The sequence below is a fragment of the Rhineura floridana genome, chromosome 20 (assembly GCF_030035675.1).
Source record: "Rhineura floridana isolate rRhiFlo1 chromosome 20, rRhiFlo1.hap2, whole genome shotgun sequence".
Taxonomy (NCBI): domain Eukaryota; kingdom Metazoa; phylum Chordata; class Lepidosauria; order Squamata; family Rhineuridae; genus Rhineura; species Rhineura floridana.
The window spans coordinates 6,902,059-6,922,805 of NC_084499.1; the positions used below are offsets into that span (position 1 = coordinate 6,902,059).

Consider the following 20,747-nt stretch of genomic DNA (forward strand, 5'->3'; position numbering starts at 1 on the left):
GAATGCCTCTTCTAAACTGAAACATTCTTCCATCTCTTGCATGCAGCAAGGAATGCTACTTCTTAGATCAGTGATAGGGAACTTGTGGCCATCCAGATATTGGACGACAACTCCCATCATCCCTGACCGCTGACCATGCTGGTTGGGGCTGAAGAGAGCTGGAGTCTATAGAGTGCTTCCCTCAAACCCCCAACTCTTGGAGCATTCCCAGCCCCCTCTTATGCCAGAGGACAAGGGTCCCAGTTTTTGGACCAAAGGCCACATCCACACCGGACATTTATTCCACTTTAAACAGTCATGGCTTCCCCCAAAGAATCCTGGGAAGTGTAGTTTGTGATGGGTGCTGAGAGTTGTTAGGAGACTGTTATTCCCCTCACAGAGCTCCAATTCCCAGAATTCTCTGGGAAGAGGGGCTGACTGTTAAACCCCTCTGGCCGCTGGAGCTCTGTCAGAATAGGAGTCTCTTAATAGCACCCTTTACAAAAGACACTTACCAGGATTCTTTGGGGGAAAGCCACGATTGTTTAAAGTGGAATAAGTCTGGTGTGGATGTGGCCTAAGAGCCCCACCTCATCACAGGGGAGGACAGAGGGCAGCTTCTCCCTTCTCAATCCCTCCTGCAAGCCATTAACTGCGCTCAAAACCTTCCTTAATAGATGTGTTTCCGCTCCTCCCCTCGCTCTGTCCTCCATCCTCCTTTCTTTCTCTAGAAATGTTCACACGTTATATTCAAAGCATTTACAGTCTGTGAACACGAGCTGTACAAATCAACAAGTGCACACTGTTCCACACAAACACTTGTGCATGTTTGGAGACAGTTCGTATCTCTGTTTCAGTGCAACATATTCAATCAATCCTACTGGGAGGAAATAATAATAATAATAATAAATTTAATTTCTTCGTCTATCTGGCCAATGGCCACTCTAGGCGACTTACAAAATTGTTAAAATACAATTGATAAAATACAGTAATACAATATAAAAACAACACATCTGCAGCAACAATATTAAAATTGGGCAGGAGGCATTACAGTTATAACAATTAACCCTCCCCGGATACCCCGAAGGCCAGCTGAAAGAGCCAGGTCTTTAAGGCTTTCCGAAACACATTTAGGGAAGAGGCGTGCCGGAGATCTTGTGGGAGGGAGTTCCAAAGAGTGGGGGCCGCCACTGATAATGCCCTCTCTCTTGTACCCGCCAATCTGGCTGTTTTTGTTGGCGGGATTGAGAGAAGGCCCTGTGTGGCCGATCTTGTCAGGCGGCATAATTGGTGGCGTTGAAGGCGCTCCGTGAGATAAACTGGGCCGGAACCGTGTAGGGATTTAAAGGTCAATACCAACACTTTGAATTGGGCTCGGAAAGCAACTGGTAGCCAGTGTAGGTCGAACAACACTGGTGTGATGTGATCTCGGCGGCGACTATTCATAAGTAGTCGAGCCGCTGCATTTTGTATCAGTTGTAATTTTTCGGACCGTTTTCAAGGGTAACCCCACGTAGAGTGCATTACAGTAGTCCAAATGAGAGGTGACCAGGGCGTGAATATATATATAAAAATATTATTATTATTATTAATAATAATAATATTTATTAAATTTATTAGTCACCCATCTGGCTGGTTTAAACATATGAACAAGCCTTTATTCACCCCTTACATGCTAAGAGTGTACAGTAGGTGTGCCTGTGTACACTCATTTAAGCAAACATTTGTATAGTTGTACAACATTTTGAACCTGTATTCAGTGTAATGTGTGAACAAGGCTTTATTCACATGTAACATTCAATGGGTATACAGTCCCAATAGCTGAGATGTACAAATCAACGTGTGTACACTCCTTCACACAAACACTTGTACGTGTGTAGAGACCGCTTGTGCCAGTGTTGTGTAATGTGCAAAGAAGTCTTCTGCAGCTTAAAAAGGCAGAAGCAACTTCTTCCAAGAGGTGGGCAAATCTGCCAATTTTGGTCTCTCATTTTTCCAGTCTTCAGTTCAGTTCCCCACATTTTCATATCAGTTTGCCATTTAAAAAAAAAATCCTCATGAAAATTTGTCAGCATTTTAGTGCAATTTTTTTCCTAATATACAATTTTTCTGTGCAGTTTTGCCTAACATACTCATCTTTGCAAAGCAATTTCCCCTAATATATGCATTTTTATGCACAGTTTACCCTAGTATATGCATTTTTGTACATACTACTCGGCTGCAGAACTACCGTGCAAAATTGGGGAAAGTACAAATTTCAAAGGCATTTTGGTTTGCATATTCTTTTGTAAAATGGAAAAGTAGGTAGGTCCACTTTTCAAAGCAAGCTCAATTTCTCCTCCATACCTAGTTTTGATGAAGACTACCCACCGCATGCCTGTTCTTAAATTATATTAATTAATTATCCTCGGAGCGGTGGAGTGTCCCTACCCACCCAGTGCATCGTCATCCTTACCCGGACAAGGGTTCCCTTTTCTTGGTAGTATTTCACAATCAGCGGGATGTTCTGCTTGAACGTTTCCAACCTGCGCTGGATGGCGTGGCCATTATCATCCAGGCGGCCTTGCTCCTGGGCCCGCTTTTCTAGCCTCTGCCGGAGCTGTTGGCTTGAGCAAGCCAGGCACACAACAAGGTCCGGGGAGCCGATCTACCGGTGAAGCAAGACAAGTTTCAGGGTTTTGAGGCGGTGGCAGCCCTCTTTGCTGCCAAGGGCCTGTCTGTGGCACTACAAACGTAAACTGGTTTCATCCTTGTTTCCAGTGGCTCCATTCCCTTTGTTTCCCCTCCTATTCCTCCACTTTTCCCTTTAACATAGGAACATCCATCTAGCCCAGTATTGTCTACATTGACTGGCAGCAACTCTCCAGGGTTTCAGGCAGGGGTCTCTCCCTGCCCTACCTGGAGATGCTGCCAAGGACTGAACTTGGGACATTCTACATGCAAAGCAGGTGGTCTGTCTCTTATCACTGAGCTACGGTTTATATGAGCTGCAACAGAAGTGGGGAGCAGTTTGCCCTCCAGATGTTGCCGAACCACAACTCCCATCAGCCATAGCAAGCATGGCCAATAGCTAGGGATGATGGGAGTTACAGTTCAGCATCATCTGGAGGGCCAAATGTTCCCCACTTCTGAGGTAGAGGAACATAGGAAGCGGCCTCCTATTAGGTCAGAACATTGATCATCTGGGTCAGTATCATCTACACTGACCAGCAGCAGCCCTCCAGGGTTTCAGAGAAGGGGTCCTTCCTGGATCTATTGGGAGATGCCGGGGATTGAACCTGGGACCTTCTGCTGGAGAGTGAGATGCTCTACCACTGAGCTACAGCCCTTCCCCTTACATACTGGTTTTATTTTTTTTTGTATTTATTAAATTTGTTCATCGCTTTTCTACACAAATGCGTACTCAAAGCGACTTACAATTAATAAAAATTAAAAGTAACGTAAAAGATTGATATATAGTAAAAAAAAAAAACCCACAGTATATAAGGCAGTGGAGCAACTCTTCTTAGGAAGGCTACACAACAGAAGCCCTCCAAAAACCTTCCAAAGTTGAGAACCAAATGCCTGGAAGAAGAGAATGTTTTTGTACGGCACCTAAAGATCGGGAATGATGGTGCCAGGCGTACCTCCCTGATGCAAGAGTTCTACAAACGGGGGGCCACCACTAAGAAGGTCCATTCTTGTGTTGCCACTCTCTGAACCTCCTGTGGAGGGGGCACACAAAGAAGAGCCTCTGATGCCGAACTCAGGATCTGGGTTGGTACATATAGGGAGAGGTGGTCCTTGAAGTAATGGGGTCCTGAGCCATATAAGGCTTTATAGGTCAAAACCAGCACTTTGAATTGAACCCAGAAACTAATTGGTAGCCAGTGCAATTGCGCCAGAATTGGTGCCATGTGTTCAAACCATCTTGTCCTGGTAAGCAATCTAGCTGCTGAATTCTGCACCAGCTGCAGTTTCCAAACTGTCTTCAAAGGCAGCCCCACATATAACGTATTGTAGTAATCTAATTTAGAGGTTACCAGAGTGCAGACAACATAGCCCATAGATTCATAGAACAGTTGAGTTGGAAGAGGCCTATAAGGCCATCAAGTCCAACCCCCTCCTCAGTGCAGGACTCCAAGTTAAATTCACCATTCACAAGTATACTCCTATGCTGCCTACTGCTATGGCCTCCCCACCCGTGCCAAGAGAGAGGCTGGGAGAAGTTCCTAGAAGGGCAGGCGGGGCAAGGAAGAGAGGTCCCAGAAAGGGGTGGCATGGAGAGCACTTTCCTTTTGCTCTTATGACACCCACCAGCATCAGCCAAAGGCATCGAGCCTTCGACCTCAGCTTTGACTCCAGCTGCAACTTTCTTAAGTATCTCCCTTCTCAACATACTGCACCAGGTAAGTAGTGCCAACCCTTTTAAGCCTTTGAGCACATCTGGATTTCTCCCCCCTCAGCCCAATCTCCCCCACACTTCCCAGCAAGAGGCAGAAACAGAGCTTGTGCACACACACCCTTTGATTTTCCAAGAGAGCTGAGTAAAAGAATCCATCAGAATTAATCTGACCCTTTAAAAGCGCAGAGCTCAAACAAGAGGTGGGAAAGAGCCCCTCTCCATCCAACCAGCTCTACATGCTTTTCAAGGAGAAAAAGCTGACCACCCTCACACCCTACGTCGTGACCAAGGGGGCAGCGATGGGGGGGGGGGGTCAGAGGTTCTAGGGGCACCAAGCAAAGACCTAATGGGTGCCATTGATCTTACAGCAGGGATGGAAAGATCTGTCAATTTCAGTTCACGCAGTTTCTTATTTTTCCAATCTTAAATTCTTCAACCAAATTTCTGCAGCGATTTGCATTTTTTTAAAAAGATCCTCATGAAAATTCCCCAACATTTTAGTGTGAATTTTTTCTAATAAACACATTTTTATAGGCATTTTGACTTGACTAATGCACACATTTTTTTCAAGCAATTTCTCGTCATGCAATGCATTTTTGTATGTTCTTTTCACTCATATGTTCATTTCTATGTATAAATCGCCCATCCTTATCCCATGAGCACAACGTAGGTGACCCCCCCCCCAGGCCTACACCTTCCTCCAGAGAGTCAGCGTGATGTCGTGGTCAGAGTGCTGGGCTAGAACCTGGGAGACCAGAGTTCAAATTAGTCCATCTTGGCAGGCAGCTGTCTAGATTCCTAAGCGTTGTAAACATCCCTCCAACCCATCACACCAATCCAGGCATGGAAGTCAGTGTGCAGTGCTCATTTCCTTGAGCTCTTTGGAGGAAAAGTGGGATATAAGTGCAATAATAAACAGACAAAAAAATAAATAGAACAGGACCCAGCTTGCGGGCTGGATTGGACCCCTAGGCTCCCCAATCAATCCCCAGCAGGCCACTTTGACCATTGGGCAGGGCCCATCACCATCAGGAAAAAGAACAATTCAAGCTCCGCTGCAAACAAAGACTGACTGGAAGCTCCACCAGTTCCGGCAGGGCTCGCATTTGATGCCAAATTTAAAAGGCACTGAACCTAAGCTCCACTTGCCACGGAATAATCAGAAGTGCATTTTAAGGCTACCGTCCGTTCCTTTTCAGCTGCGTCTTGACCCGCTGCACAGTAGATGTCATATACACTGTTGGGTGTAGGATGGGCGGGCGTGGCTTGGGGAAAACGACCTCCTGGGCCAAATTAGGCCCGTGGGCCAGAGATTCCCCGCTGGTTAATGGCTGACTGTGGCCTGCAAACGCAGCCTAATAGAACGTTTGTAAATATGCAGATGAGCTGCTGGATTTGGGGAGCCTTGCAAGAAACATCCTCATGCCCTGTTTGGTCTCCCACCTGCTCCTCAAATGTGAAGGCCTGGCCAATGTCTCGGGGGAAGCCATCCACCACGAAACCCTTCGCGTCTTGCTGCTTTATAAACTGTTGCTTCAGCTCCTCGATAGTCGTTTCCTGAAAGGCATGAAGAGGCATCACTGGGGAGGTTCACCCTGAGCCCATTGCCCGTTGGGATATTTGAGGACCCAGACATTCAGGGTGGGGGCCAGGCTCTTAGTTCCTTGCTTCTGGACTAAGCTAGATGAACAAGAAAAGAACAGAAAGGGGGCACCTTTATAAAACAGTGAAATGCCCAGTTTTTTGCAATTTCTGGCTTGGAAATCTCAGCAACTCATAACATTGGAGTCAATTACATGCCAAGCGTTACAGCCTCCAAGCAGAGAAGAATGCAAAATCTCCCTCCTTCCTCCTCACCCTCTCATTTTCCTTTCCTGTTGCTGCTCCAGCAATGATAAGGGGAGGGAGATCTTTTCCCCCAGAAAAAAAAATCTTTTTTGCACTAGGCACAAGAGGAAGTAAAGGGAAATGAGACCACTTTTCCTTCTACCCTTTCGCCACTGGAAGAGTCCCAAGCAAATTGAAGTGGGCAGGAGGGATTGAAGGGGCAAAGGATTTTGGGGGTCGTGGATGAGTGGAGGGGGTACTGAGCGACTCAGAAGGGAAAACATAGGGTTGTATTTAACTAAGTCCTACTCACAGCAGACCCATTGAAATTAATAAACCTAAGATATTTGTGTCCATTAATTTAAATTGATCTACTCTGAGTAGGACAAGCATTGACTGTCACCCATAATGTGGAGGTGGACTTTTTCACTGGTAGCACAAGTGCTGTGGAATGTGGAAGAGAGAGACTTGTTTATACAGGCATTCTCTTGGATCTCTCAACCCGAGTCTCCTGTTTTAATTACTGTATTCTTTTAACGGGGTTGTTTTATTGTGTATAATTTTGGATGTTTTTATTTTAATGCCTATGTAACCGGTTTTTTGGAGGAGAGCTTTGCGCATACCATGGACTGCGAAAAATACAAATAATTGGGTGTTAGAACAAATTAAACCAGAACTATCACTTGAAGCTAAAATGTTGAAGCTGAGGTTATCATACTTTGGACACATCATGAGAATACATGATTCACTGGAAAAGACAATAATGCTGGGAAAAACAGCAGGGAGTAGAAAAAGAGGAAGGCCAAACAAGAGATGGATTGATTCCATAAAGGAAGTCACAGACCTGAACTTACAAGATCTGAGCAGGGTGGTTCATGACAGATGCTCTGCGAGGTCGCTGATTCATAGGGTTGCCATAAGTCATAATTGACTTGAAGGCACATAACAACAACAAACTGATTTTTAGACTTTGTAAACCACTTAGAAGCCTATTTTGGCATTGAGATTATATTAATTAATATTAATATTGGTTTTGATTGGGCTCGGAATAAATCAAGGCATTTTATGAGTTTGTGGGAAGATCATTGGGCTCAGAAAATCTAGCTATGAGCTCAGCTATGGGGGGGGAGGTGGAAGAAGGAGTTTGGCCCATCAGTATGTTTTTTAAAGGCTAATTTCACAACTCCTAGGATTAAGCCAGCATGGGGTGAACCTGTAGAAAAACACATCCATGCCCTCCCGTCTTCAACAGCGATTCCTTCTTTAGTAACTACTTACTTGTTTTTTCTCAGGCTTTACTTCCTTCCTCTTCCTTTCTAGTCAGTCAGATATGATAGCCTCATGGTTCTACAATGACCACATGTATGCCTGTCGTCAGAATGACTTTATTTCCCAGTAGTAATAAACCTTGCGTTTCTTTATTCTTTCAACCTCCAGTCTTACCAGACTATTTATTTGTGCACTTCATTGCAGTATATGACAAACTCCAATACTGCTCCCCCCACCCAAAAAAAATGACATGTCACATTTTGCCTGGGGGCTCCTCTAGACTATCTGATTATTGAGCATTCATCCCGATTTGTTTGCACAAAGCTTACACGGAGGTTAGACTATACTCAGTCTTTAGTGAGTAGCCATTCTGATTTGTTTGTGAGGTGCTTAAATGAAGATGAGCATCCATCCTGATTTGCTGGCAGGTTGTTTATATGTTAGTGATTTCCTCATCACATTCCTAACTGCAAAAAGTCTCTCTGTGTGTGTATGTCTGTTTTTCAGAGGATTTGTTTCATCAGAGCAAGAGGGATCTCTAATCCACTTTAAACCTACATTTCTGTTATGTGGTTGAATCCCTGCCATAAAATACTGACAGTCTGGAGGCAACTTAAGTTGCTACTATTTTGAAAGTAACTGCTACTTACTGGTGGAGCCAGCTCTCCGTTGGAAATTATTTTGGCAATCAGCTCCCACTTCCTGTCGCTGGTGGCGTGGTGGATCATCTGATTCCGCAGGATCTCGCCGACAGAGATGCAGGTGAACCCAAAATGGGAGGCCATCCTATTGCTCTGAGTCCCCTTCCCACTGCCAGGGCCCCCTGCAATTCAGAAAGGCAAGTTGAGCAATAGTTATTTACAGCAGTGGAGGAGACCTGTGGCCCTCCAGATGATGTTAGACTCCAACTCCCATCAGTCCCAGCCAGCATGACCAACGGTCAGGAATGATGGAGTCCAGCAATATCAGGAGGACCACAAGTTCCCCTGTCCCTTAGAGGGTGTTTTAACTCATGCTGATGTGTATAATATGGGAGTGATGCACCTACAGATGCCTGCAAAGACCTCTCCCTGTTGAGGGAAGGGCCACATAGCTCAGTGGCAGAGCATCTGCTTTGCACGCAGAAGGTCCCAGCTTCAATCCCCAGCTTAAAGAACCCAAGAGGAGATGATGGAAAAGGTCCTCTGCCCAAGACCCTGGAGGAAAGCCGCTGCCATCAGAGCAAGGTAATACTTGGACAAATTGTCTGACTCAGGACCAACCATGGATGGGGGAATCTCTCCATTTCAGTTACTCTTTGCTTCTCATTTTTCCAGTCTTCAGTTCTCCACGTTTCCACCTCAGCATCTGATTTTTTAAAAAAGGTCCTCATAAAAACTCATGAGAGTTTTAGTGCAAATTTCTCCCAATATACACGTTTTTCTATGCAATTTTGCTTAGCGTACATCTTTTTGTAGAACAGTTTTCCTTAAATAATGCATTTCCCTATGTTATTTTCACTAATATATGCATGGTCCCAGGCTATGGTCTGAAGGCATATGAGGCCAGCACCCTGCTGAAGCTAAGCAGGGTCAGGTGTGGTCAGTGCCTGGATGGGAGACCGCCTGGGAACCATAGGTAAGCCGCCTTGGGTTTCAGTCGTGAAAAGAAAAGCGGGGTAGAAATGTAATAAATAAATAAATGTTTATGTACACTTAATATATGCATTTTTGTACACATTACTTGGCTGGACAACTGCCTTGCAAAACTCAGAGAAGTGTGAATATCGAAGGATGTCTATGTTTCAGTGTGCATATTGTTTTGAATATCGAAGGATGTCTATGTTTCAGTGTGCATATTGTTTTGGAAAGTGCAAATTAGGTAGGTTCACCTTTAAATGATAATTGAATTGAATTTCTCCCCCATCTCTAAGTGTCAGGCAGATTCTGATGTTGCCTGCTTTTGGGGGGGGGGTTGTTCCCTGCTCCATCCAAGGGAGCCCCAGACATTGCCTCCTTATGAGTTTAACTGATATTTCCAATACTGAAATAATTTCTCAATTCCTTGCATATTTCCAACGTATTTCATTCTACCTGCTCTAATTCAATAATTAATAATATTTAGACATAATATCAAGCAACATATTCCTTCCCAGACTAACGCCACTGGAGTTTCCGTTTTCCCCACAAAACTGGTCAATTACAATCCTGGCAGTAATTAGAAATGTAACGATCTCAACATGTTGTGCCAATTAGGCCGGGCCTGGCAACCAAGAGGTCTTCCGTATCTTTAAAAGTTGTGCAGGGGGAAGGGAGAATTCCACCTTGTGGTTTTTCCCATTACAATGTTGCAAGAAAACCTGCACTTGGCTTAATTTTCTCTTCTCTTAAAGATACAGAATCGTTCTCAGGCCCTGAGCCTGGCAACCCTAGTGCCAATCCTAAATTGACAAAGTGCATGCATGCACACATACACACACATGAACACCAATGGGCATTTAGATTCTAAAATAGGCTTCCCCATCTCTGGGTCCCCAGATATTGCTGGACTACAATTCCCATCATCTCTGACAACTGGCCATGCTGGCTGATGATGCAACAACATCTGTGCATCCAAAATTAGGGGAGGCTATGCTAGAGGAATGACTATCCCCACATTTCTATTACTACACAAACACGCACGCACGCACGCACACACACGCCGCATTTCCAAAAAGCTCTGAAAAATTGTGTACTGGGGCCTGGAGGAAGGAGAAATTTGATTAAGTTTGTATTTCAAGAAGAACCTATCAAATCTGCACTTTCCAAAACAGTATGAGGACCAAAACACAGCCATCCTTTGAAATTAGCACTTATCTGAATTTTGGTGTACAGTTCACCAAAGAATATTTACAGAAATGCAAACAGTACGCAATATAAATGCAAATATATATTGTATGTATAAATGCAAAAAGTGCACATATAAATGTATATATTTATGAAAACATTCAAACATGCATTATATTGAGAGAAATGACTTGCAAAAATGTCTCAGTTAAGTCAAAACCACACAAATATATGTTTATTAGGAGAGCTAAACTGCTTTAGAATTTTCATGAGGATTTAAAAAAAACAGAAATTACCGCAGAAATGTGGAGAACTGAAGTTTTAAAAATGAGAGTCTTCATAATGTACAGGGAATTTTTTTTAAAAAATGTCATCCCCTACTTGTGCTCTGTAGTGGTACTGTCCATTCTGTCTCCCCCACACTCTACAATCTTATTCTGCTACATGTGTAAACTTGGCTGCCATTATTTCATGCCATTTATGCTCTGCCCTGATACCCAGTAAGCGTTAGCCGAGCCTATAAGCAAATGTTTCTGTCCTCCCCATGCACACAAAATATGACTCCCTTCTTCCCAGTTAACATGTCACCTGACCTATCACAAAGATGATCTTGGGACGAGGTCGGCCAGGGTCAAATACATCATACTCTTGGATCAGGCCAGTGGATTCCGTCATGTCTGAGTCGCTCTCAATGGAGAACTGGCTCTCGACGGGACGCAGGCGCTCATACTTGTTGTACGGTGCTGAGCCTGGGCCTGCAAAGAAAAAATAGTAAGCAAAACATAATTGCTTTGGGTCCTTGAGCTCTTTCTCTGCTGCCATGAAGCCTCTGAATTCCCCACCCTCACTGTGCCCCATTGGTCATGAGACAGTGACAATGGCTAACATTTTCTCCCTTGCCAAGTACACAGAACGGAAGAGTGCCACTCCTTTCCACTTCCTCTTTCAGCTTTTTATGCTTTTTAAGGCTCAAATTAATTCTACTGGATCTGAAGTATACTTACATCCTTTGGAAAAGCAAAGTGCGGATGTGGGTATGTGCATTTCTTCTCTCTTTCTGTCTCTCTGTGGGGTATGAGGATGATCTGGGGTAGGGGAAGAGAAATGATAATATGGGATGGCACTGACAGCACTCACTAAAAAATCCAAAAGTGCCCAAAGGCCTAAAAAGGTTGGCAACCCCAGAACGAATCCCTTAGATGTGACATTCTAAAGTACCGAGTTCATAGTTTGGGGGGTTTCCTAGTGGCCCAACTATGACCCTATCTGGACAAGGATAACTTTGCTACAGTAATCTATGCTCTGGTAACCTTAAAGTTGGACTATTGCAATGTGCTTTATGCGGGGCCGTCTTTGAAAACGGTTCAAAAGCTTCAGTTAGTGCAGAATGCAGCTGCCCAACTATTGTCATGTTTGAGGCAGGCATAACACCAATTCTTTTACAACTACAATGGCTGCTTGTACAGTTCCAAGTCATGTTCCAAGCATCCGTTTTGACCTATAAAGCTCTTTACAGCTCAGGACCCCAATATCTTCTGGAATGCCTCTCCCAATATGAACCTACCCGGACCCTTAGATCTTGTTCTGGGGCCCTTCTCCAGGTCCCCCCTCTTAGGGAGGCGCGGAGGGTGGTGACAAGGGACAGGGCCTTTTCCCTTGTGGCTCCCTGTCTATAGAATACTCTCCCCAGTGAGGTCCTTAGTGGACATCGTTTTGGTGGCAGGTAATGACTTATCTTTTCCCCAGGGTTTCGCTAGGCTGAAATGATGCTGTTTGTTATTAGTGTGCTGCCAAAGCTTCCTGTGGCTGCTATGGGGGTTGTTTTGTTCTATTTTATGGTATTATGTATTTTTACTTATGTTTTTAATGTGTTTTAAATTCCTGAGAGAACTTTGGGTAACAAGTGACTAATAAGTCTAATAAATAATAATAATAAACCATAATAATTCAAAGAAGGAACATCCACCTATGCAGAAGAGGGTTTCCTTGTCCTGCGCATTGTTGGTGTGCATGGCCCGTCGTTCCTGAGAGATGAAAGTATCCCATTGCACCATCTCAGGTCCACCCAGTTCCCGGACTTTCTGCAAGCAGTGCTCCAAGTAACTGACTGGGTCTTCGGGGCGATAATACATGAGGCCTGTGAGCATGCTCTGTGGAGGCAGAAGCAGAGGGCGGGGGGTGGGTGGAAGCACAGGTGAAATCATCAGGACTTCGGAAGGGGAGGGAAGTAGAGTTCCCTGTTTCAACGCTCATTTTTTCCCCAATCTTTGCTCTGACCTAGATTCTCATCAGCTCCAACTCATCGCAGAAAGTCACAATGCATGTGCTAGCAGGAGGATATCATGTTAGCTACGTTTGCATGCCGCCATAAGCCATAAACACAGTAAGGTTGCTGGCTTTTTGTGCTTCATCATGAATGAGTGGGGCACTGGTTGAAGCTGCCCAATCACATCCACTCTACTCTTTTTCTGACGCATGAAGGGAAAACAAAACCAGGAAGTCACCATTATAATTCACTCCATTTAGAACTCACACAACCTTGCAGTCAGATCTCCAAAGATAGTGGAGTATTTACATTTCAACTGACTGTTCACAGCCAGTTTCAGAGTGATCGCATAACCTCTGCTCTAAAACCGCTGCAGTGCTTGCTCATTTGTTTCCAGGCCCAATTCAAGATGCTCACATTAGTGACATTCGTGTTTAAAGCCTGAATGACTTATGACCCAAATATCTGAAAAACCATCTCATTCCCAGCAAGCCCTCTTGGGTGTTAAGACCGGCAGGGGGAGAGCCTCTTGTTCCTTGACCAGCTTGAACGATCAGGAGCCATGATAGAAAGGAATGAAATGGTACATATTCAGAACAGTACAGTACAAGATCATCAGTAATATATGACAGTTGAATAGTGGTATATCAGCAAACGGGACAGGTTGACATCAATGAACACAACAGAGATGGGAAGTATGAATACACATGTATTCATTTTAATAATGTTATCTGGTTGGCTGGAAATATTTCAAGAGGGAAGAGCTGTTATGTCACAGAGGGAAGAAGTTGGGGAGATTGGTAAAATGATTGTCACATGCTGAAATTGTACTTTATAAAAGAAGCTGGCCCACAGTACCTCTTTGCAGTCCCTCTTGGATACTTCCTGGATGTGTTCTGGGGGACTGACCTTGCATATGCTTGTTTTATTATTTTTTAAATAAAGGGCTACCTTTTTGCTTTAAGCCTGTGTCAGAGATTATTATTTAAGGGACCCCCCAGCAAAGAACCCACAGGAGAAGTACAAAAATTCTCCCAACATTTCTTCATAGCTCCGTATCATTTGTTCCCACATGGATGAATACCTGTCGGTGGGCTTGATGAGTGATGGCAACCCTTCAGTCACATCTCTAATCCGTTCTCCTGGTAGACAGCATACCTGGCGAGTCCACGGATCTTCTTGGCATACTTGGGTTTCGATCCCACGCAGTAGGGAGTCTCCCACTACTAGTACTCTTCTCTTCTTGTTGTTGTGGGACGTGGTTTCATTGTCCCTGCGTGATTGAGCTTCAGCCTCTTGCTCGTTGTCGCACGGGGTCTCCTGTAATTCTTCCACCACAGGCTGTCCTCCAGTCTCCTCCTCGAGTGGTTGTAAGCAGTTCCATAGTTCCACTGGTGAAGGATGTCTTCTAGCTCTTCTGCTCCTAACTGTCACCCTTTCCCATGGAGTTTCCTCCACTTCGTTGTTCCTCTCCAAAGCAGTCTCTTCTGCTACCACATGCTGATGTTCTTCCACCTCTACTTCTCTTTGCTGCTGTTGTTCCAGTGTTCTGTCTAAGAGCTCTTCAACTTCTCTTATAGTTCTCACTGTGGCCACCTACTGTACCAGGCCTCTCACGTTTTCTTCCAATAGTGCCACAAGCTTGCACTTGTTGTACGTGTACGCCATGTTGTTCTCAGGCAAGAAAACAAACATGGCACACACCTTGCAGGTCACAACCACTGCAGTATCCTTCCCGTTCATACTCTTTTCTACCTTTTGTTTCTGATTATTGTTTTGGAGTGGCCTGTGCTTTGTCCTGTCCTACTTCAGGGTAAACTTGAGAGTCCCACTGGTATGCGGTGTGCTGTACAAGGAGAATTAGTAATATTTTTTTTAGGGACCTCCCCTTGACCTTCCCTGTCCAACTCCTATTTGCTCTCCCTGTTTGCTCTCTCTGTTCGCTCACTCTCTGAATGCTGGCTTGGTTATATCTCCTCACCTGTTGACCAACTGAGACAGCTCCCTCTCTGCTCTGCTCAGTTAGGAGCAGAGTTTTGCCTGTCCAGCCAGGCAAAAACACTCAGGGTGCAAAGCAGGGCCAGTGAGGGGTGTGTAGCCTGGGGAACATAACAACACTGAAAAAGCATCCTCTTCTCATGCGGCCAGCCAGATGGCCACGGGAAGCCCACAAAAAGGACAAGAGAGCAAGAGCACCCTCCCCTCCCGTGGTTTCCAGCAACTGGTATTCAGAGACATACTGCCTCCAACTGTGGTGGCACAGCATAGCCATCATGGCTAGTAGCCTTTGATAGCCTTCACAAATGTGTCTCATCCTCTTTTGAAGCCATCCAAGTGGGTGGCCATCACTGCCTCCCGTGGGAGCAAATTCCATAGCTTAACTGTACACTGTGGGAAGGACTTTTTCCCCGCCTGTCCTAAATCCTCCAACTTCACTAGAGGTCCACGAGGTCTAGCGTGATGGGAGAAGAGAAAAAACACTTTCCTCTATCTATTTTCTCCAGGCTGTGGATAATTTCATACACTTCTGTCAGGTCACCCCTTACTCGCGAGAGGTGGGGTTGCCTTGGGAGGGTCCCCAGGGCCTGACAGCGAGGCCTGGAGGTTCCCCATCCCTGATCTAGGGGTTGAGGGAGGCTGATCTGGAGCATTAAAGAATAAGAGCAAGCACCGCGACATGCCCCGAAAGCACATCTCAGTGGTAGAGCACAATCCACAGGTCCAAGGTTCAGGTCTCGGCACCTCCAGCTAAAAGATCGCTGCCTCAGCCAGCACGAGCAGCCAGCACAGTGCCCTTCAGATGATGTTGGCCTACAACTCCCATCATCCTTGCTCATTGCTGGTGGGAATCCAGCATCGTCTGGAGAGCACCAAGTTGGCTATCCCTGCACAGTGGGCTAGAAGCAGCTTTGTATACATGTGCAAATGCCCGAAGATTACCTACCACCTCTTCTTCTGAGCATCCCAGGGCAATGGCCATTAAGCAGTCATTCAACCCCACTGGTCAGCTGAAAAGTGGTAAATCCCAGACTTACTTGGGGAAGGGGCGTCACTCAATGGCTGACCATCTGCTATTAATGCACAAGGTCCCAGGTTCAGTCCCTGGCAGCATCTCCAGACAGAGCTGGGGCAGACTCCCTGCCTGACCCTGGACAGCCTTTGCCAGACACGATGGACCATTGGCCTGACGGAGGATGAGCGGCTTTCCATGTTTCTAACAGGACATAACTGGCAAATACCTAGCCCAAAAGAAACGCCTGATAATCTGAGCTGCTTTGGTGGATACCAAGCTTAGCAGTGTCATTAACGCTGATGATTCTAGAGGAGGGCAGCTCCTTCCTGGCTCATTGGTTTGCTGATGTGAGAGGCGAACAGCAAGTGTTTTCCTTGAACAGTCTGCTTGAGGAAACGTGTAGTCATCGTGCCCCCCTTTCCCCCATCAACACAGCCTCTGGACCAGGCAGCCAAGGAGACAGGAGAGATGAAAGGCATCAGTGAAAGATTAGTTGTACCACACCATCTCTCCATCATCTGCAACATGCCCCCTTTCTTTAAAGCCACACAAAAGAGAGCAAGGGCAGAAGGCTGGGAGAAGTAATGGCCTGGGAGGTTTAAGCTACAAAGAAGGCGATTTATTTACCTTCTTATCTTGTCATTCCTCTAAGACAGGTTGCAGGAACCTGCAGCCCTTTATGCTGCTGGACTCCAACACCCATCAGCCCAGCCCGCCTGGCCAACGGTCGTGGGTGATGGGGGATGTAGTCCAGCAACACCTGGAGAAGACAACAGCATAAGAAAACCCCAGATGGGCCATAGACCCAACTAGAACAGCATCCTGTTCTCACAGTGGCCGACCAGATGCCTCTTCTGGGAACCTCAGTGGAACTGCACTCTCTCCACTTGTGATTCTCAGCGAGGGCTGAGGGAGGAAGCTGATTCAGTTAGCTTTTAAAGATGAGTTCATCAAACTCACATTTTCCAAAATGATATGAGAACTGAAAGCGCAGCCATCCTTCAAACTCCACGCTTACCCAAATTTTGTGATGCAGCCCTCCAACCGTTGTTGGGAAAATGTTCTTCAAAATGAATATATTAGTGAAAATAACATTCAAAAATGCATTCTATTAGGAGAAGTTGCTTGCAAAAAATGTGCGCATTAGTCAAATGCATACAAAAGTATGATTTTTAGAAATTTGCACAAAAATGCTGAAAAAATTTCATGAGGATTTTTTGTTTTTAAAAAAGTTAGCAAATTGCTGCAGAAATTATAAGACTGGAAAAATGCAGAACTGAGAAAATGAAATTGATAGACCCTTCCATCTCTATTCCAGCCATCGTGGCTAAATCAAACTACAACCACTTTTGTGCCAAAACTAACCTTCTTCCTCACCCCCTCTGGACAACTCCCCCCTTCAAAACAACACATGTTGGTTCCAACAGGAAAATCATCAGCTGGGAAAACTGAATCCACCATTCAGGACCATAAATATTGATTGCCAGCCCTAGGCTACAATTCTTGGGCTCTTTCCAAGAGAAACAGTTCAACTAGCAGCAGGTTGGAGTGCCAGGAAATTATGTGCTATGTACTTGTTTATTTATTTATTTCACATATGGTTTTGTTTCCAGGGACAGCTTTCCTGGGCGGAAAGAAAGAAAGTCATTTGTAAAAAAAGGAGAGGCACTGTGGAGGCAAAACACCTTCAAAATTGTACCTCCCAACCCCCTACCCTACAAAACCCATCAAAGAAAAGACGCTCTGTATATGCTCAAAGGCCCTCTCTTCTTCAGCCAAATGTAATCTTGCAACGTGACACATTCTGTTGTCCTGGGCCAGCTGATCAACATCCTTCTGCTATTTAGAGGATCTGGTCCAGTTTATCTCTATGTAGCTGACACAAATCAGACATTACCAACTGCGACACTCAGAAGCTGGGTGTGTGGTTTTTCTTGGGAGCGGGAGAGGGAGAGAGAGAGGGAGAGAGATTGTTTTATTCTCCCTGCATATTTTGTAACAGATTTGAAAGCTGGCAAAGTTTCAAAAGGAAGCCCCAGTGTGAAACTGTCGGTATCAGGTTGCCAATTGTTTGCAAATTTGACGCTATCAGATCTTGGCTCAATAGGAACTGGGATGAGATGAGACAACCTGGGGAAAGACAGCAGGGCTGGGCGAGTGTTACCCAAGGCCCTTCACATGGCTAGAAGCAACTAGCTTGCTGTAGAAAACTGTCAGCCTGTTCGGATAGTAAGGAACTAAGGAACCCCAGGGGCCAAATGTGGCCCTCTGGAGTGCTCTGTTTGGCCCTCAGAACTCTCCCTAGGCCACACCTTTTATTAGCACCCTCCTCGGATGCTTTTGCCTGGCTGGAATTTGCCTTTGACCATTTGTTCTGTGATCATGCCTCTTGCTTTCCTCCTGGGAGTGTGTGTGCGTGCGTGCGTGCGTGCGGTGCATGCATGCATGCATGTATGTGTGGTACAGAGTCACATCCACTGCTGCACCCACTTGGGCCTCAGGATTCTTTGTTGGGGGGAGCCATGTGTTTTAAATGTAAGCGAGTCTCACCTTGTGAAAACATCCCCATCCTTTGCTGCCCTGGGCTCCTGCTGGAAGGAAGGGCGGGGTATAAATCCAGACAAGACTGAGATGCTGTTGGTGGGAGGTTTCTCTGATCAGATGGTGGATGTCCACCCTGTTCTGGACGGGGTTACACTCCCCCTGAAAGAGCGGGTTCATAGTTTGGGAGTATTTTTAGATCCTTCCCTGTCACTCGAGGCTCAAGTAGCCTCGGTGGCACGGAATGCGTTCTACCAACTCCAGTTGGTGGCCCAGCTACGTCCCTATCTGGACAGGGAGGACCTCACCTCAGTTGTCCATGCTCTGGTAACCTCTCGATTGGATTACTGCAATGCGCTCTATGTAGGGCTGCCTTTAAAGACGGTTCGGAAGCTGCAGCTTGTGCAGAATGCGGCGGCCAGACTGATAACGAGGACCAGGCGGTCTGAACATATAACACCTGTTCTGGCCTGCCTGCACTGGCTACCAATATGTTTCCGGGCCAGATTTAAAGTGCTGGTTTTAACCTATAAAGCCTTATACGGCGCAGGACCACAATACCTGCTGGAACGCCTCTCTCGATATGAACCTGCCCATACACTACGTTCCACATCGAAGGCCCTCCTCCGAGTTCCGACTCACAGGGAAGCTCGGAGGATGATAACAAGAACTAGGATGTGTTGTTTTTATATTGTATTACTGTATTTTATCAAATGTATTTTAACAATTTTGTAAGTCGCCTAGAGTGGCCATCGGCCAGATAGGCGACGAAGAAATTAAATTTATTATTATTATTATTATTATTAGGGCCTTCTCAGTGGTGGCCCCCGAACTGTGGAATAGTCTTCCCGACGAGGTGTGCTTGGCGCCGACATTGCTATCTTTTCGGCACCAAGTTAAAACCTTCCTCTTTTCTCAGGCATTTTAGTCTATTTTAGTCTTTTAAATATGTTTAACTGATCTTAGATTTGTGGATGCCTACATACATGTTCCTTGCACTGAATTATTGGATTTTACTGTGTATATTTATATTCCTCTGTTGTACACTGCCCAGAGAGCTATGCTAGTCGGGCGGTATAGAAATTCAATAAATAAATAAATAAATAAACAAACATTCATATTGACTGTGTGTGTGTGTGTGTGTGTGTGTGTGTGTGTGTGTGTGTGTGTGTGTGTGTGTGTGTGTGTGTGTGTGAGAGAGAGAGAGAGAGAGAGAGAGAGAGAGAGAGAGAGAGAGAGAGAGAGATCATTTTTAAAATATCAAACAGCGCTTCAGACAAGTTTGCTCTGGATCCCAGAAGGATGCAGTTAATTACTAAAATCATATATTTATTATGGTGATTAACAAAACAAAGATATGAAAACATATCAAGCACAACATTTTTCAAAGGATGAGAATCAAACCATGTTGGAGCCCAGTTATAAAATACTTGGCTACAGAATTCCCCCCCGTAGTGTTCTATACAGCAGTTATAGAAATCTATACAAACACTAGAACCCTATAAGGAATGGAATGGAAATGCATAAAAATAAAGAAATAAATGCAGATTTTAGGATAAAATACATACAGAAATGCATTCCCTGGAATAAAATACTATAGTGTTGTTTTAAAAGCCACAATCTGGGCGTGTGTGTGTATTGTGTTCTTTTGCTCTGCTAAGGTTGTTTTGATAAGCCTCTACCAGGGACTCCTCCCCCCCCCCCGGTCCCCTTGAAAATTGCTGAGGGTCTTGGCAGACCATGTAATGATTTTTCTCCCTGTTGCAGCAATTGTAATGTGCCAGGCTAGATATCTTTAATTGTATTGGTATTGCTTCTTCTATCCCTTATACTGTATTTTATTGTATGTCAATTCAAATTGTACATGTTCTTCATAGACACACCGTGGACCATGTGAATGAAAATCACAGACCACTGGTGGTCCACAGACCACCGTTTGGGAACCTCTGACCTAGACTGTATCTGATGTTGATCATCTTGTAGACTAAATAAATTAAACTTGAAATAAACTTGAAATTTGTGATAAAATGATATTGAAGTACATGTTTCAATCCATATTTAAATATGAATTTATTTAAGTTTATTTTATTTTATTTTTAAAGGTTGCAGATTAATGTGGAAACAAGACAGAAAGGACTTATGAATAAACACGTGCAAAATTAACCTGGAGCAAAAACAGATCTGCCCATCCATCCACTATGCAGAGGTCAGTTTCTGTGACACACAAGTAGCCCTGGAGGAATGTGCCCCGCTACAGAAAAAAGGGTTCCTCACCACTGCCTTAGAGAAAGGTTTAGGAGAAAATTAGGACAAGTGGCAAAATGACCCAGTCCCTCACTTTATGTGCTCTACGGAGAGGTGTGCCAGGGAAAACAGAATCTCAAGGCTTAGTCATGGAGACCGTTTCCATGTTGGGATGCTACCATGGTGCAAACACACCTTGAATAGCAGTTAGAGAACCCTACAAAGCAACGGAGGGGGCAGGGAGGAACGCTCAGACCATCCACTATACCTTGGGTGGAGAACCTCAGGCTCGGGGGCCGGATGAGGCCCTCCAAGCCATTCTGCCTGGCCCTTGGGAGCTTCCCCATGCCAAACCCCTTCCCCAGCCACATCTGTGAACAATGGTGGCTGGTGCCCATTGGCTGGTAGGCCAGAAGGCAG

The 20,747-nt window shown here is 45.1% G+C and overlaps 1 protein-coding gene across 1 annotated transcript in view; it reads right to left on the reverse strand.

Moving 5' to 3' along the window:
- The window catches only part of AK1 (adenylate kinase 1), a 72,522-nt gene that overhangs the window by 47,971 nt on the left and 3,804 nt on the right, over window positions 1–20,747 (reverse strand). The window contains exons 2-7 of the mRNA XM_061604002.1: window positions 12,230–12,413; window positions 11,268–11,348; window positions 10,857–11,018; window positions 8,110–8,282; window positions 5,807–5,920; window positions 2,435–2,626 (exon numbers count right to left, since the gene is read on the reverse strand). Coding sequence (XP_061459986.1) covers window positions 2,435–2,626; window positions 5,807–5,920; window positions 8,110–8,282; window positions 10,857–11,018; window positions 11,268–11,348; window positions 12,230–12,413 — 906 coding nt within the window. The remainder of the gene's footprint in view (window positions 1–2,434; window positions 2,627–5,806; window positions 5,921–8,109; window positions 8,283–10,856; window positions 11,019–11,267; window positions 11,349–12,229; window positions 12,414–20,747) is intronic.